Here is a 17,076-nt window from a genome sequence, read left to right as displayed (position 1 = left end):
CCCCCAGTGAGGGTCAGTGTGTGTGGGTCCCGTCCCCCGGTGAGGGTCAGTGTGTGGGACCCGTCCCCCAGCAAGAGTCAGTGTGTGTGTGTGTGGGACCGTCCCCCAGTGACGATCAGTGTGTGTGGGACTCGTCTCCCAGTGAGGGTCAGTGTGTGTGGGTCCTGTCCCCCGGTGAGGGTCAGTGTGTGTGGGACCCGTCCCCCAGTGAGGGTCAGTGTGTGTGGGACCCGTCCCCCAGCGAGGGTCAGCGTGTGTGTGGGACCCGTCCCCCAGTGAGGGTCATTGTGTGTGTGGGACCCGTCCCCCAGTGAGGGTCATTGTGTGTGTGTGGGACCCGTCCCCCAGTGAGGGTCATTGTGTGTGTGTGGGTCCCGTCCCCCGGCAAGGGTCATTGTGTGTGGGTCCCGTCCCCCGGCGAGGGTCAGTGTGTGTGGGTCCCGTCCCCCGGCGAGGGTCAGTGTGTGTGGGTCCCGTCCCCTGGCGAGGGTCAGTGTGTGTGGGACCCGTCCCCCGGCGAGGGTCAGTGTGTGTGTATGTGGGACCTTTCCCCCAGTGAGGGTCAGTGTGTGTGTGTGGGACCCGTCCCCCAGTGAGGGTCAGTGTGTGTGTGTGGGACCCGTCCCCCAGTGAGGGTCAGTGTGTGTGGGTCCTGTCCCCCAGCGAGGGTCAGTGTGTGTGGGCCCTCTCTAATGCTGTGTCACACCAGCATCCTGTAAATTTGCATCACAACCTGCCCCGTTATATACTCCAGTAAAGACTTGGGAAAGACCAGGATTAGAAATTGTAAATCTGAGGGAGTTAATAATAAATCCACTGGGATTTGGGGTTAAAGCTCCTTCCGAAGAGCCGTGAGACTGTGAATGTCTCTCATGAGTGAGGTGGAAAGCAGGGTTAAGTAGGGGCTGGATAACAACGGAGGGAGAGGGACTGGAAGGATCTGCTTACGGGAGGGGATGAAGTGGGTGAGGCTCATGTGGGACACGAGCTCTTCTCAGATTGCTTGTTTCAGCATTGTGGCGTCAATGGTAAAACTAACTGGTGCTGAAAATGAGCTGCACAATCCTGCCCACATCTTCCCAGACTCTGTCTATTCAGGAACTGCTGCCACGAAGCGTATGATTTATCTGCACACCCTTCACTGTAAATGTGTCACTGAGTGGGAAGGATCAGGAGAGAAATGATTGCATGTTACACATCAGCACACACCCTGGTTGGGAAGGAATGAGTTCTCCCACTGGGTCTGACTCCTACAGAAACCCACAAAGGCTTTCACAAAAGTATATCCCTTTTAGAAAAAAACAATTGCATTCAGGAAATGCTCTGGCACTCCCAGGACATTATTTATTTGAAGCCAGGTTCTGTGGAAGGAGGTTATCTGATGTGTGGACGGGCGGAACGTACTGTGATCCCCCAGAGGTGCTGATTGGAACCTCTGTTGACAGGGAGGGGGTTAAGTGGTGCTCAGGAGGGTATTGGTTCTGGAGGGAGAGTGCGGGCTGGAGAGGGAATGCAGGGAGTTGCAGCTCTGGCAAAGGATGACGTGTGCGTGGTGATTAATACAATCGTTTGTCTCACCATTCAGAAGATCTGGCAGTGAGGGTGCTGTTCCCTCCTCTCAGGGGTTCTCACTGCTGTGTGATTTGGCTGCTGCAGATTGTGCTGAGTATTTCCTTGCTGGGAGCCGTACCCTGCCTTGCAGCAGCACAGCTTGCTGTGAGCTGGCGTTATTCCTGTCATAGTGACATGATGCTGCTGTGAATGGAGTCTGGCCTTCACTGAAACAACACCTCAGCAGTGCTTGGGGCCTGGATCACAGTGAGATGTGAGTTCAGTACATGCAGTCAGGGAGGGGAGGGTGTGTCAGTGTGTGTCACTCACTGTGTGCCTGTGTATGTGGGAAGACTGGGTGTGTTGTGGACGTGTGTGAGTTGTGTACGTGTGTTGTGTCCTCTGTGCTGATGTGTAGGGTGAGGCAAATGTGTTTTGTGTTTCCTTGTGGATGTGTCGGGGGCGGAAGGTGATATCTGTGTGTGTGAGGGTGATCGTTGTTTATGGGCGTGTGTGCATGTCTTTATATGTGGGCAGGGGTGTGATTTTGTGTATGTGTGTGTGCATGTGTGTGTCTGCAAGTGAGCGCACACATGGAGCAAGGGATTGTGTGTGGGTGTTTGGCAATGTGTGGCTTTGTATGTGGGTATGCAGGGGTGGTGATTACGTGCGCACACTAGTGAATGCGCAGAGCGAGGGATTGTGTCATTTTTGTGTGTAATTTGTATGTGTGTGTGTGTGTGTGTGTGTGTGTGTGTGGTGTGTGAGACCATGTGACTAAATGAAATACCCCAGTGCTGCTGACAATTTAAGAATAAGGCCTCACATCTAAGGATGAGAAATTTCAGGCTTTTGCTAGAATTTTGTCCTTCCATTTATTAAACGTGACCTTTCAAACCTTTCAAACCTTCTGTGACTTCTTATCCAGATGTATGTTATTATTTGCAAGGGGGACATGTGTTTTCTCTGTGTGTGTGTGTGTATGTGTGTGTGTGTTTTCATTAGGCCATCCCTGGGTGTGTCGGTGTTTACACGGGATCTCAGAGAGTGTGTCATTTACACATTATTTGGATGTTTCAGTGTTTATGGGGTCCTAGGGGTGTGTGTTTACAGGGTGTACCAGGGAATGTGTCAGTATTTACAGGAGGTCCATGGGAGTGTACGGTATTTACAGGGAGTCCCGGGGAGTGTGTCGGTATTTACAGGGGGCCCCGGGGAGTGTGTCGGTATTTACAGGAGATTCCCAGGTGTATCAGTATTCACAGGAGCTCTCCGTCTGTGCCAGTTTTCACAAGAGATCACTGGGTGTGTCCAGTGTTTACAGGGGTTTAATGACTGGGCAAGTGGAGTGAATTGGATAAAATGTACTCGGTGTAAACCTCTGTGGCCTGCTCTGTCCAGCTCTGGGTTTACGACTGGTTTATAGGGTTATGTGGGAAGTCTGTATTTACCAAAGAGAAGACTACAGCACCATGGTGACTTCTGAAGACGTGCACATCTCTGGGACTGTTGTCCCATCTACCTGCTGGTGAATTAACACTTTCCTCTCTGTTTCCTCCGCAGTGCAGTGTGACTGAGGCAAGATGGAGGGGAGGCACCTGCAGACAGGATGATTCTGGCTGGCAGGAGGACACTGACCGGATAGCACGGAGACACGCCCGAGGGGAGTTACACCCCCTCACTTCCCCTGAACCCACTGTCCCCCAACCCCCACCTACCTGTGCCTTTTCCCCACATTTCACACCCACCCTGCCCTGACCCCAGTTGCTCCCACCCAGCATCCAATCTACAGAGCGTGTGGAAAGAATGAGCTGGCTGAGTAAGCTGACCCCCAGAAGCACCGGGAGCAGGGTGAGCCGTTCTACAGGCCACCAAAGCCCCGTCACTGCCGACCCTGAGACCTGCTTCATGGTGTTTAAGAATCACTGGGCACAGGTAAGTTCAGCTCTTGTCATTGGGCAAGACCTCGGGGTGGGCATTACACACTCCCAGTCCAGTTCTGTGCCCTCTCGGTTGTACGAGACATTAGTGTGTTGTGTACACTTCTGATCACCCCGTACTGGAGGAATATCATTAAGTGGAGAGATGTTGCCGGGACTCGAGGGCCTGAGTTATAGGGAGAGGTTGGGTCTTTATTCACTGGTGTAGGAGACTGACCTTACAGAGGTGTATAAAACCATGAGGGGCATCGATAGGGTGAATGCACTCAGTCTTTTTCCCAGGAAAAGGGAATCATAAACTAGGGGCACAGGTGAGAGGGGAAAGATTTGAAAAGGACCTGAGGGGAAACTTCTTCGAGCAGAGGGTGGTGAATATATGGAACAAGCAGTCTGAGGAAGTAGTTGAGACAGGTACAACAACAATAGTTAAAAGACACATGCGGTGAATGGCAGGGCCCTGGGGAGTGTTGTGAACAGAGAGACCCGGAGTACAAGTACTTAGTCCTCTGCAAATGGGAACACGGATGGAGAGAGTGGAGAGGAAGGCATGCGGCACACTTGCCTTCATCAGCCGAGCCACTGAGTGTGAGAGTGCGACTCCACGTTACAGTTGGTTACGCAGGGAGCACTGTGTGCAGCTCTGGTCGCCACACGGCAGGGAGGATGTGATTAAGCTGGAGAGGGGGCAGAAAATATTCACAAGGATGTTGCTTGGACTGGAGGGCTTGAGGCAGAAGAAGAGATTTGATAGGCTGGGACTGTTTTCCCCGGAGTGAAGGAGGCTGAAGGGTGACCTTATGGAGGTTTATAACATCATGAGGGGCGTGGATAATGTGGATGGTCACAGTTGTTTCCCCAGGGTAGGGGAGTCCAAAACTAGAGGGCGCAGGTTTAAGGTGAGAGGGGAGAGATTTAAAGGGGACCTGAGGGGCAATGTTTTCACACAGAGGGCAGTGGGTGTGTGGAATGAGCTGCCAGAAAAGTGGCAAAGTGGGTTCCCAACACAGACGAGATTAGCTTAAATTGACATCTTGGTCGACATGGAGGAGATGGGCCAAAGGGCCTGTTTCCGTGCTGTATAACTGCATGACTCTATGAGTGATCTTATCGAACTGGCTCGAGGAGCCGAACGGCCTCCTCCTACTTCTGCTTCTGTTGTTGAACTAATTAAAGAGAGTTATGGAATGTTAACCTTGATCTCAAGCTGATTGCGTACAGAGGGTAGGGAGTTAAGTTCCGGCTGCAGAAGTTCCAGGGAGCTACATTCCAGTCTGGACTCAGTCCCTCAGGAAGCAGCCTTGGAGGAAGTGCAGGCAGACACAGCAGAATGTCATCAGGACTAAAGGGTTAGAGGGTCTAAACCACGGGGATGGGCAGTGCAGAGAATGTGGATGTTTGAGAGGTGATCATTTTCTTCCAAACCCATCACCTCTGCCAGCAGGAAGGAGAAGGGCAGCATGTGCAGGGGAACACCACCACCCCCGGGTTCCCTCCCCTCCACGTCACGCACCATCCCGACTCGGAAATAATCGCCGGAACTCCCTCCCCAACAGCACAGTGGGAGCACCATCACCACACGGACTGGTGTGGTACAAGAAGGCAGCTCACCCCGACTTTCTCAACAGCAGGTGTAGGTGAGCAGCCACCCCTGGCATTGCCAGCGGTTACCCTCGTCCATCAGTTTCCACTGGCGGGAGGTGGCAGTGAGGCCGGAACAGCCAGATCCAGGCATTCCAGGGAGCATCTTCCCACTAGGAGGGGAATGGAAATCTGGAGCCCTCTCCGCTAGGCTGTGGGTCAGCTCAGAGATGCAAGAGCAAGACATGCGCTGAGGGAGGAGTGTTGGGGGTCCGACCGAAGGTGGCAGACGGGGTTAGGATGCAGACCAGCCTGGCAGCCCTCCAGCCAAAAATCCTCTCCCCCTTCCCCTCTCCTGCTCTCCCTTCCCCCCTCTACCCCATCCCTCAGCCTTCTCCCCTCTGCTCCCTCCCTCACCCCCTCTACCCCCTCCCTCACCCCTCTCCCCTTCTCCCCCCTCCCCCCTCCCCCTCTCCCTCTGTCCCTCTCCCTCTCTCCCTCTCCCTCCCCCACTCCCCTCCCCCTCCTCCCTCTCCCATCCGCCCTCCCCCTCTCCTTCTCTTGCCCTCTTCTCCCTCTCTCCCACCCTCCCTTCCTCCCCTCTCTCCCTTCCCCCCTCCTCTCCCCACTCCCCTGCTGATGTGCCGCCATGCTTGGTGTTACAGGTGAGCCGTATCCTGGAGCGTCGGGACGCGCGGACAGCAGACGAGGCGAGCGCAGTGCGCAACTACACGGACCAGATGATGTACCTGCTGGCGGAGGAGAGGGCGCAGGAGGACACGGGACTGGGCCCCATCCTGGAGCTGGTCCTCCTGGAGGACATTCTGGACCGGCTGCTGTGCTGGAACCTGCGCTGGCAGTTCGACGACGACAGGAAGATCGAGCAGCTGAAGCTCTTCGACCTGCTGGTCAGTCAGTCCCAGCAGCCACTGCTGCGCCACAAGCCCGTGCTGAAGCCCCTGATGAGGCTGCTGGGGGCCTGCGTGGAGCCCCGCTCCCCGGCACTGGAGAACAGCCTCGTGCTGCTCCTCAACCAGGTGTGTGTCTCGCTGTCCAAGGAGCCCTCCATCCTGGAGCTCTTCTTCCACACTCAGACCAACCAGGGCCCGGCCAACCTCCTCATCTTCTCCATCCTCATCCCCTTCATCCACCGCGAGGGGCTGATCGGCCAGCAGGCCCGAGATGCGCTGCTTCTCATCATGGCCATCTCGGCGGAGAGCAGCACCGTGGCAGGCTACATCGCCAACAACTCCTACTTCTGCCCAGTGAGTGTCCGAGCGTCGGGGGGGGCGGTGAGGGGCAGCGGGGGGAGGGAGGGGGTGGAGGGCAGTGGGGGGAGGGAGGGAGGGCGTGGAGGGGGAGTGAGGGGAGGGAGGGCGTGGAGGGGGAGTGAGGGGAGGGAGGGGGTGGAGGGGGAGTGAGGGGAAGGAGGGCGTGGAGGGGGAGCGAGGGGAGGGAGGGCGTGGAGGGGGAGCGGGGGGAGGGAGGGGGTTGGGGCAGTGGGGGGAGGGAGGGGTTGGGGGGCAGTGGGGGGTGGGGGGAGCAGGGGGAGGGAGGGGTGGGGAGGAGCGAGGGGAGGGATGGGGAGGGGGAGGGAGGGGGTTGGGGGAGAGGGAGGGGATGGAGGGGCAGTGAGGGGAGGGAGGGATGGTGGGGTAGGAGGTCATAGTTGAAGAGTCATAGTACAGAAGCAAGCCCTTCAGCCCAACTCATCCATGCTGACCAAGATTCCCACCTAAGCTAATCCCACATTGCCCAGGTTTGGCCCATGTCGCTCAAAACCTTTCCAATTCATGTACTTATCCAAATATCTTTTAAATAACCCGGCACTGACCCTGCGTTAACCCTGGCACTGACCCTGTGTTACCCCAACACTGACCCCGCGTTACCCCAGTGCTGACCCAGCATTAACCCGCACTGTGATCAGAGTGTGCCTGGACTCCCAGTCCGTGACCTGCGACTGCAACGTGTGGAGTGTGCTAGACGATTCCTGAACAGACTGACAGGGTGTGTTCCCTCTGTGTACGGGAGACGACCACAGCCCAGCTCACAACCTGCAGACGGCGCTGGGGCTGTGTACGGTGGGTTTCAGGAGTGACGTTCCATCCTGGGCTGTTTCAACTGCAGGGGTGGAAAGGTGAAGAGGGTTGATGGGTTCTCTTCAGAGACCTGTTTCCTCAGCTGAAGACTCTGAAATAAAAGGGAATAAAACCAGAGCCCAGTGTTCAGTTGCCACTTCAGGAAGCTCATCCTGGTACAGAAGGTAGTGAAAAACTGGGGACGTGGGTGACTGCAGGCGCCGGAGTGTGAAGCAACACACAATCTCCTGGAGGGACTCAGTGGGTCGAGCAGCGTCTGTGGGAGGAGAGGAAATGTCAGTGTTTTGATATCATTGTGGGAGATCCTGATGCAGGGTTTTGACCCGATAGTTGACTATCCCCACAGATGCTGCTCGACCCGCTGAGTTCCTCCAGCAGACTGTAGCTAGGCTTTCTCCCTGGCACACAGGCCATTTGCTGGGGCTTAATCGGATCTTTGGAGGCTGTGATGAGTTGATTTTTTGGGGGAAAATGGACAGATGAGTAAGTGTCCTGCACTGTGTGACCGTCTGCCTCAGCAGAACACAGTAGCTGTCTGCTCCCTGCTCGTGGTAAGTGGCTGGGACACCACCCAACAATCCTGTGCTTGACAGAGGCAGCTGGTGTCCCACATGGGGTGAAGGTTTTCGCAGGCAGTGACCTACAGCAATGCTGCCACAGGTCAGGACACAGTGGTGCAGATTGTGCAGTCAGAAGTGAACGTACCTGGGCGTGGTCCAGGCACAGGTTCCACCCACAACCCACCCACCGAAGGCTGAGCACCTCTTCCGATCTTGCCAGCCGTCAAAGGCTGACATCTGACGTTGGACGGAGGGGAGAGAGGGAATGGGATGTCAGGAGGGTGTGGAGGAAGAGAGGGAAGGGACCTGATGGAGGGGGAGGGAGTAGGAATGGGATTGCCTGTCATCCTCTCCTGGACAAGGTACCCTGTAGTTAAATAGAAAAGTGGTTGCCTCACATGGTATCAGTCTGGGACGTCCTTTCTCCCAAATAATTTCCCTGAGCCACAGACTGAGTGGTGGGCTGGTCCTGAAGTGACCTGCAGCATTTGTCCAGGGGTTAGCTGACGGACACAGTGGGCAGGGGTTTGGATATAAATGGAACTTTATCTCAGAACATCCTCCAGCGGGAACTTGCAGAATCTTCCGGAAGAGTCCTCCTGGGGCCACCGGGTGCTCTGCCCACAGAGGTCCTTACCTTCTGAAGCTCAGTGTTGTCCTCCCCCGACATCAGTGGCCTTCCCCTCTGACCTCTCACCTTTTCCCTCCAGGTGCTGGCCACGGGGCTGAGTGCACTTTACTCCTCCCTACCGCGAAAGATTGAGGTGCGGGGGGATGCCTGGCAGGCACTGAGGCGCGAGGACTGGATGGGGGTCTCCTCCATTGCCATGTTCATGAACTCGCTGGAATTCTGCAATGCTGTTATCCAGGTAGGAACCGGCCACTCCTCACCCGCTGACTGCAGCCTCAGTCCCACACCACGCTAATCCACAGGCAGGTGGTTTACTCCGTAACCAAGGGATCTAATCAGGCTTCAGCAGAATGACACATCCCCAGGAGTGGATAATCCAGGGGTTCGGGGGGTTTATATATAGAATAACAGGTCCCCGGGAGTGGGTTACAGGCTGGGATCTGATCCAGAGGTTCAGGGGGTTTAGATATAGAATAACAGGTCCCCGGGAGTGGGTTACAGGCTGGGATCTGATCCAGAGGTTCAGGGGGTTTATATATAGAATAACAGGTCCCCGGGAGTGGGTTACAGGCTGGAATCTGATCCAGAGGTTCAGGGGGTTTATATATAGAATAACAGGTCCCCGGGAGTGGGTTACAGGCTGGGATCTGATCCAGAGGTTCAGGGGGTTTACATATAGAACATCAGGTCCCCGGGAGTGGGTTACAGGCTGGGATCTGATCCAGGGGTTCGGGGGGGGTTTATATATAGAATATCAGGTCCCCGGGAGTGGGTTACAGGCTGGGATCTGATCCAGGGGTTCAGGGGGTTTATATATAGAATAACAGGTCCCCGGGAGTGGGTTACAGGCTGGGATCTGATCCAGAGGTTCAGGGGGTTTATATATAGAATAACAGGTCCCCGGGAGTGGGTTACAGGCTGGGATCTGATCCAGAGGTTCAGGGGGTTTATATAGAGAATAACAGGTCCCCGGGAGTGGGTTACAGGCTGGGATCTGATCCAGAGGTTCAGGGGGTTTATATAGAGAATAACAGGTCCCCGGGAGTGGGTTACAGGCTGGGATCTGATCCAGAGGTTCAGGGGGTTTATATATAGAATAACAGGTCCCCGGGAGTGGGTTACAGGCTGGGATCTGATCCAGGGGTTCGGGGGGGGGTGGTTTATATATCGAATATCAGGTCCCCGGGAGTGGGTTACAGGCTGGGATCTGATCCAGAGGTTCAGGGGGTTTATATATAGAATATCAGGTCCCCGGGAGTGGGTTACAGGCTGGGATCTGATCCAGAGGTTCAGGGGGTTTATATATAGAATAACAGGTCCCCGGGAGTGGGTTACAGGCTGGGATCTGATCCAGGGGTTCGGGGGGGGGGGGTTTATATATCGAATATCAGGTCCCCGGGAGTGGGTTACAGGCTGGGATCTGATCCAGAGGTTCAGGGGGTTTATATATAGAATATCAGGTCCCCGGGAGTGGGTTACAGGCTGGGATCTGATCCAGAGGTTCAGGGGGTTTATATATAGAATAACAGGTCCCCGGGAGTGGGTTACAGGCTGGGATCTGATCCAGGGGTTCGGGGGGGGTGGTTTATATATCGAATATCAGGTCCCCGGGAGTGGGTTACAGGCTGGGATCTGATCCAGAGGTTCAGGGGGTTTATATATAGAATATCAGGTCCCCGGGAGTGGGTTACAGGCTGGGATCTGATCCAGAGGTTCAGGGGGTTTATATATAGAATAACAGGTCCCCGGGAGTGGGTTACAGGCTGGGATCTGATCCAGGGGTTCGGGGGGGGGGGGGGGGTTTATATATCGAATATCAGGTCCCCGGGAGTGGGTTACAGGCTGGGATCTGATCCAGAGGTTCAGGGGGTTTATATATAGAATATCAGGTCCCCGGGAGTGGGTTACAGGCTGGGATCTGATCCAGAGGTTCAGGGGGTTTATATATAGAATAACAGGTCCCCGGGAGTGGGTCACAGGCCGGGATCTGATCCAGAGGTTCAGGGGGTTTATATATAGAATAACAGGTACTCAGGAGTGGGTTACTGTAACTAATCCAGGGGTACGGGTGGTTTATATACATAGAATAACAGGTACTTAGGAGTGCGTTACAGACTGGGATCTGATCCAGGGGCTTTGGGGGGTTTATATATAGAATAACAGATACCTGGGAGACAAGGGACTGGAACCTAATTGAGGGGTGCAGGATTTTTATATATAGAATGACAGATGCCTGTGGGGAGCTTCAGGCTTGAATCTAATTGAGTGGCTCGGGAGGTTGTATATATAAAATAACAGATCAAGCTGGAATCCAACCCAAAGGTTTGGAGGCTTTATGTATAGAACAAGAGCTAGTGGAATGGGTTACAGGCAGGATACTATACACAGGTACCCCGATGCCTGGTGATATGTGTTTTTCCACCATCTCCTGTCTGCTCTCGGTAGGTGGCCCACCCTCTGGTGCGTAACCAGCTGGTAGACTACGTTCACAATGGATTCTTGGTGCCAGTCATGGGACCTGCACTCCATAAGGTAAGGCAGGCAACACCAACACCCTTCTTCCACATGCAGAGTAAATTGGGAAATTGGTTTGTTATTGTCACCTGTACCGAGGTACAGTGAAAAGCTTTGTTCTGCATGCCATCCATACAGATCATTTCATTACATCAGTGCATTGAGGTAGTACAAGGGAAAACAATAACAGAATGCAGAATAAAGTGTTACAGTAACAGAGGAAGTGCAGTGCAGGCAGACAATAAGGTGCAAGGTCATAACAAGGTAGATTGTGAGGTCAAGAGTCCATCTTATCGCACCACGATGCATTCAGATAGGATGCTTTCTATGGTGCAGCTCTAAATATGATCCAGTCATTGTCCAACTGGGAGCATTGTGGGAGGGGCAGTACTGAGGGAGGGTCACACTGTGGGAGGGGCAGTACTGAGGGAGGGCCACACTGTTGGGGGGCAGTACTGAGGGAGGGTCACACTGTGGGGGGGCAGTACTGAGGGAGGGTCACACTGTGGGAGGGGCAGTTTCAGATGCCCTGATATCCTGAGGCCGTGTCTGCCTCCTGGGGAGATGAGGAGTCCCCTCGGCCTTTGTGTAAAAGAGCAGGGGAGGTATTGTTCTGGTTCCAGGTTATTATTTCTACATCAACAGGTGTGACTGAGAAACGTCAGCTCTGCTGACGTAGGGCACGCTGTGGGATGCGCTGTGGGACATGGAAATACTGGCAGCGAATATTTTTGCAACAACTGTTAGAGTACTGTGTCCAGTTCTGGTTGCCTCATTATAGGAAGGATGTGGAGGCATTGGAAAGGGTGCAGAGGAGATTTACCAGGATGCTGCCTGGTTTAGAGAGTATGCATTATGAGGAGAGACTAAGGGAGCTGGGGCTTTACTCTTTGGAGAGAAGGAGGATGAGGGGAGACATGAGAGGGGTGTATAAAATATTGAGAGGAATACATAGAGTGGACAGACAGCACCTCTTTCCCAGGGCACCAATGCTCAATACAAGAGGGCATGGCTTTAAAGTAATGGGTGGGAAGTTCAAGGGAGATGTCAGAGGAAGGTTTTTCACCCAGAGAGTGCTTGGGGCGTGGAATGCGCTGCCTGGGGCGGTGGTGGACGCCGGTACATTGGTCCAATTCAAGAGATTACTAGATAAGCATATGGAGGAATTTAAAATAGGGGGATATGTGGGAGGAAGGGGTTAGATAGTCTTAGGCGAGGTTTAAAGGTTGGCACATCATTGTGGGCCGAAGGGCCTATATTGTACTGTTCTATGTTCTGTCAATGTGACTGCATTCCCATGTTCCCTGTGCGGGCCGGAGTCTTGCCATACACACGTCCCCTCGGCTGCAGAGTGTCCCTACCCTGGTTGTCAGTAGATTGGCTCCCAATGTTACTGAGGTCGGGTCTGCTGACTGTGTGCTTGCTCTGATCTCCACAGACCTCCATCGAGGAAATGATCGCCAGCACGGCATACCTGGACCTCTTCCTGCGCAGTATCACCGAGGTGGCGCTGCTTAAAACCTTCCTGCGCTTCGTGGTCCTGCACCGGCATGAGAACATCACCATCCTTGACACTCTGATCAGCCGCATCAACAGTAACTCCAGGGTGAGACTCCCTCCTCTCCCTCGCGTTATGTCCCTCCGTCTGACCCCCCTCACTGAACCCCCAGTGACCCCCACACTGACCCCCCCTCACTACACCCCCTTACTGATCCCATTCACTGACCCCACTCTCTGCCCCTTCCTCTCTGACACCCCCTCTCTGACCCCCCGCACTGACCCACCCCACTGATCCCCACACTGACCCCCCTCACTGAACCCCCAGTGACCCCCACACTTTGACCCCCCTCGCTGACCCCCCCCATCACTGCTTCTGCCCTCACTGACCCCCCTCTTCACTGCTGCCCACACCCAGAGGAGTTATCAGCCAGCTTTGACGAGCCGTCACGGCCTCCTGTGGGGCGACCTCCCTCCCGTGTTCCCGCGCTGTCGGCCCCTGTGGTGCGGACTTTCCGAAGGCACACTGAACAAGCTCTGCCTGCCCCTTGGGTGGCTGAGGTGACACCACGTTAATGACAAGCAGCTGATCCCTCTCCCCTGGGCCACTCGCTCTCCACAACCACCACCATTACCTCACTCCTGTTTGTGACAGCTGGTCTTGTGCAGACGTTCTGCTGAGCGTCCTGAGTTCAGGAATGAACGCCAAAGTGTTCCATGGGCTGTGAGCACAGTGCGATGTTCCGGGGTTGTTGTTGGGACTGTGCAAGTGGAAGTACTGAGGGAATAGGTCAGCCGGGAATTCACTGGAGGGGGAAGGTGTGGGGAGCTGAATGGATCGCTCCCACATTCAGCTGGAGAGCACGGACAAGGTCAACTATCCACACCCAGGTTTGCTCCATTACATCTTTTCAATGGAGTCATAGCCAGTACTAGGCCTGGTGGGGATGGCTGGGTTACTTCTCAAAGGATGGCAGCTGGTGTAGTCCTGGACAGGTTTTCTGCTCCCTTTGTTGTTTGATGAGTCTTCCCGGATGCCAGAGATTCCCACTGGATTCTCCCAGGTGTTCCAGCTTGTTGTCCCATTGACCTGAATTCCAACAAAGCCCATGGAGAAGCTCTCCCTCAGGACCTCAGCATCCCAGCCACAGGCAGATGCAGAATCCTTCACACTGACTGTTGGGAAAGGGGTTGGGGTTTTGCACAAACACATCAGCCTGTTGGGACAGGATCATAAGGCTGTCGTAGACCTGCCGAGGCTTTGCTTCTGCCTTGGCCAATCAGGGGTTGTGTTTTGTGGCAATGAGCCAGAGAGTTCTGGGTAGGTTGGGAGTTCCTGTCTTATCACCAGCTCCGCCTGAGTTACCACTGTTGAACTTGCATATGCTAAGGGTTGAGATGGACAGATCTTTGGATCCTTGAGTTCATGGGTGTGGGGATTAGGCAGGAAGGTGGAGGCCAAGGTTAAGCAGCACTGATTCTGAGGAACAGCAGAGCAGGGTTGAAGGGCTGAACAGCCAGCTTAGCTCCTACTTCTTGCTCTTGTATGCCTAGCAGTTCAACTGCATTCTGCTGTTCCCTTCAGCATCCCGTGTGTGAAGGTTGACCTGTTCTGGAGTGAGACACATTGATCATTTCTGTTCCTTCACACCACGTGGACTGCCCAGGCTCACTCACAGGTCTGTGCATCAGGAGGGCATGGTCTGATGCCGGGGAGCTCTGCAGGAGCACTCAGACCGTGTCACGCTGGAGCTGCCTGTCACCACGCACTCCCAGCAGCAGCAGACCGCCGCCTGTACCCCCGCACCAGTCTCCGCCATCCCCCACCCCCACCACCACTCGCGTCCAGTCAGCTGACTGTGGGGTCATCCTCCCTGCCTCAGCCGGTGTACGTCCCTTTCCCTGAGCTGCTCAGGGTCTCCCATGTCTTCTGAACTATTAATCCCCCTGCAATCTTCTCAGCTGAGATCCTGATCCATTCTGTGGCCCCTCTCTGCCTTCCCAACCTCAGCAGCCGATGTGTCCCACCACCCCTCGGCTGCGGACACCTCACCCCACTCTCAGGCAGGAGCAGCAGGTCCACAAAGCCCAGGGCAGGGCCGGCTATCACTCCCTTCGTGTGACACTCCCTGGGCATTGCAACCCTGCTGCTCGCCGTGGGATTTCTAGTCATGCATTCTGATGAGATTTCACCTACAAGAAGCAGAGGCACGTGAAGGTGACTGTTAACTGCTGCAATTTCTCGTTTACATGTTGACATAAACTTAAGCGACTCAGCCTGAAGTACACACAGCAGGTGTGGGGTAAAGGTGTGAGCACTGCTGTACTGGGTGTGAGCCGGCTTGATATGGATGTGAGTGTGGCTGGGCTGGCGTGAGTGTGGCTGGGCCGGCGTGAGTGTGGCTGGGTGCGAGTCACAGAGTGATAGAGTCACAGGAACAGGCCCTTTGGCGTAACTCATCTGTGCCGACCGAGGTGTGTTCCTGAGCCAGTCCCATTTTCCCACGTTTGGCCCATATCCCTGTAAACCTTTCCCATCCCTGTACCTGTCCAACTGTCTTTTAAACACTGTAACTGTACCCACCTCTACCACTTCCTCTGGCAGCTCGTTCCATACACCCACCCTCTGTGTGGAAAAGTTGCCTCTCGGGACCCTTTAAATCTTGCCCTTTAAACTATGCCCTTTAGTTTTAGTCTCCCCCCACCCTGGGGAAAAGACTGTGACCATCCACCTTATCGATACCCCTCATGATCTTATAAACCTCTGTTGACACCCCTTATGAGTGAGGCTGGGCTAGGTGTGAGTGGGTCGGGGTTGGTGTGAGCGGGACGGGGTTGGGTGTGAGCGGGACGGGGTTGGGTGTGAGCGGGACGGGGCTGGGTGTGAGCGGGACGGGGCTGGGTGTGAGCGGGACGGGGCTGGGTGTGAGCGGGACTGTGTTGGGTGTGAGCGGGACGGGGTTGGGTGTGAGCGGGACGGGGTTGGGTGTGAGCGGGACGGGGTTGGGTGTGAGCGGGACTGTGTTGGGTGTGAGCGGGACTGTGTTGGGTGTGAGCGGGACGGGGCTGGGTGTGAGCGGGACGGGGCTGGGAGTGAGCGGGACGGGGCTGGGAGTGAGCGGGACGGGGCTGGGAGTGAGCGGGACGGGGCTGGGAGTGAGCGGGACGGGGCTGGGAGTGAGCGGGACGGGGCTGGGAGTGAGCGGGACGGGGCTGGGTGTGAGCGGGACGGGGCTGGGTGTGAGCGGGACGGGGCTGGGAGTGAGCGGGACGGGGCTGGGAGTGAGCGGGACGGGGCTGGGTGTGAGCGGGACTGTGTTGGTGTGAGTAGGATGAGGATTGAATGTGTCTCGGTATGTGAATAGCTGCTTGTCTGTGGATGGCTGCCTTGCACCTTGCACCTTGCTGATGGTGCATTGCTGCCTGTAACTGTCCCCTTGTCCTTTCCCCAGCTCTGTATGGTGTCCCTCAGTCTCTTCAGGACGCTGCTGACTCTCAGTTGTGAGGACATCATGCTGCAGCTTGTTCTCAGGTACTGGGCGGAGGGTGGAGTGTGCGCGCCGGGCACGGGGTGGGTGCAAGGCCGACGCACACCTTGGCAGTCGTGGGGAAAGAGAGATTGGGACAGAGCACATCGTTGGGATGTGGGCAGAAACCGGAGCACCGGGGAATCCCACGTAGTCACAGGGAGAGCGTGCAAACTCCACACAGACAGCGCCGGAGGTCGGGATTGAACCCTGGTCTCTGGAGCTGTGAGGCAGCAGCTCTACCCGCTGCGCCACTCTGTCACCATCAAGTGTCTAACTATACGAGTCCCATTTCCCAGCACTCAGCCCAGAGTCTCTGTGCCTTGGCATTTCAAGTGTCTTGTAAATACAACTTAAATGTTGTCAAGGCTGAAATGTGTGGAGTAAGAGGGAAGCGGCAGATATGGACAGAGAGCAGGTAGTGGTGACTGGGGGAAGGTAGCCGGATGTGTATCCTAGGGGTTGGTACTGAGAACATTGCTCTTACTGGTGATGTGAATGACTTTGATTTGTGTGTGCAGGTATCAAATACCCAAGTACAGTGAAGAGAGAGGATAGTAATGAAAGACAGGACAACAGGAGAAAGACACTGCACCCCTTTCAGAACCTCACCCTTTCTGTTACACAAATAGTACTTGTGCTTTATCCGAGTCGGCAGGGCAGGTTGATTACAGAATGGTCTTTGTAGACAGACAGAGACTATTACCTTCACACTAGTGCAGCCTCAAGTGGTGGGAACATCAGCAGTAAGGGTGTGATCTACAGGGTGCTGCCTCAACAGGTGATGGGTTCAAGAGGCACTTGGAGGGGCAGGTTGGCAGAGTTATTGGTAAGGAACTGGGGGAAGCGGTAATGGGACATTGGATAGCTGTTCCAAAGAAAGCATATCCCAGGGGAATGTCCAGCGAGGCCATGTGGGGAGAACTTAGAAATAAGAAAGGGGTGATCACTTTGCTGGGATTATACTATAGCTGCCCCAATAGTCGGCGGGAATTCGAGGAGTAGATGTGTAGGGAGGTGGCAGACAGATGTAGGGCTGTAATAGTAGGTGGTTTTAACTACCCTAATATTAGGGTCATAGAGGTAGACAGCACACCAGCAGAGGAGCACTTTGGTATCAGTGACCATAATTCTATTTGTTTCAAGATAGTCATAGAAAAATATCAGACTGGTCCTCAA

General features: G+C 54.8%; 1 protein-coding gene across 7 annotated transcripts in view; it reads left to right on the top strand.

The window, feature by feature from the left end:
• Nucleotides 1-17,076, top strand: part of fhip1b (FHF complex subunit HOOK interacting protein 1B) — a 57,297-nt gene that overhangs the window by 19,126 nt on the left and 21,095 nt on the right. For 4 of the 7 annotated variants that reach the window (XM_052026442.1, XM_052026439.1, XM_052026441.1 and 1 more), the window contains 6 exons: nucleotides 3,115-3,486; nucleotides 5,735-6,334; nucleotides 8,439-8,597; nucleotides 10,805-10,891; nucleotides 12,312-12,479; nucleotides 15,823-15,902. In XM_052026442.1, the coding sequence (XP_051882402.1) occupies nucleotides 3,358-3,486; nucleotides 5,735-6,334; nucleotides 8,439-8,597; nucleotides 10,805-10,891; nucleotides 12,312-12,479; nucleotides 15,823-15,902 (1,223 nt within the window). In that variant the 5' untranslated portion in view covers nucleotides 3,115-3,357. Of the gene's footprint in view, nucleotides 1-1,393; nucleotides 1,420-1,521; nucleotides 1,826-3,114; nucleotides 3,487-5,734; nucleotides 6,335-8,438; nucleotides 8,598-10,804; nucleotides 10,892-12,311; nucleotides 12,480-15,822; nucleotides 15,903-17,076 lie in introns of those variants that run through there. The other 3 variants (XM_052026443.1, XM_052026440.1, XM_052026445.1) reach the window with 3 other exon arrangements.

This window comes from Pristis pectinata, chromosome 11 (assembly GCF_009764475.1).
Source record: "Pristis pectinata isolate sPriPec2 chromosome 11, sPriPec2.1.pri, whole genome shotgun sequence".
NCBI classification, from domain to species: domain Eukaryota; kingdom Metazoa; phylum Chordata; class Chondrichthyes; order Rhinopristiformes; family Pristidae; genus Pristis; species Pristis pectinata.
The sequence above is the reverse complement of the archived record's forward strand: the minus strand, read 5'-3'. Positions and strand labels throughout refer to the sequence as shown.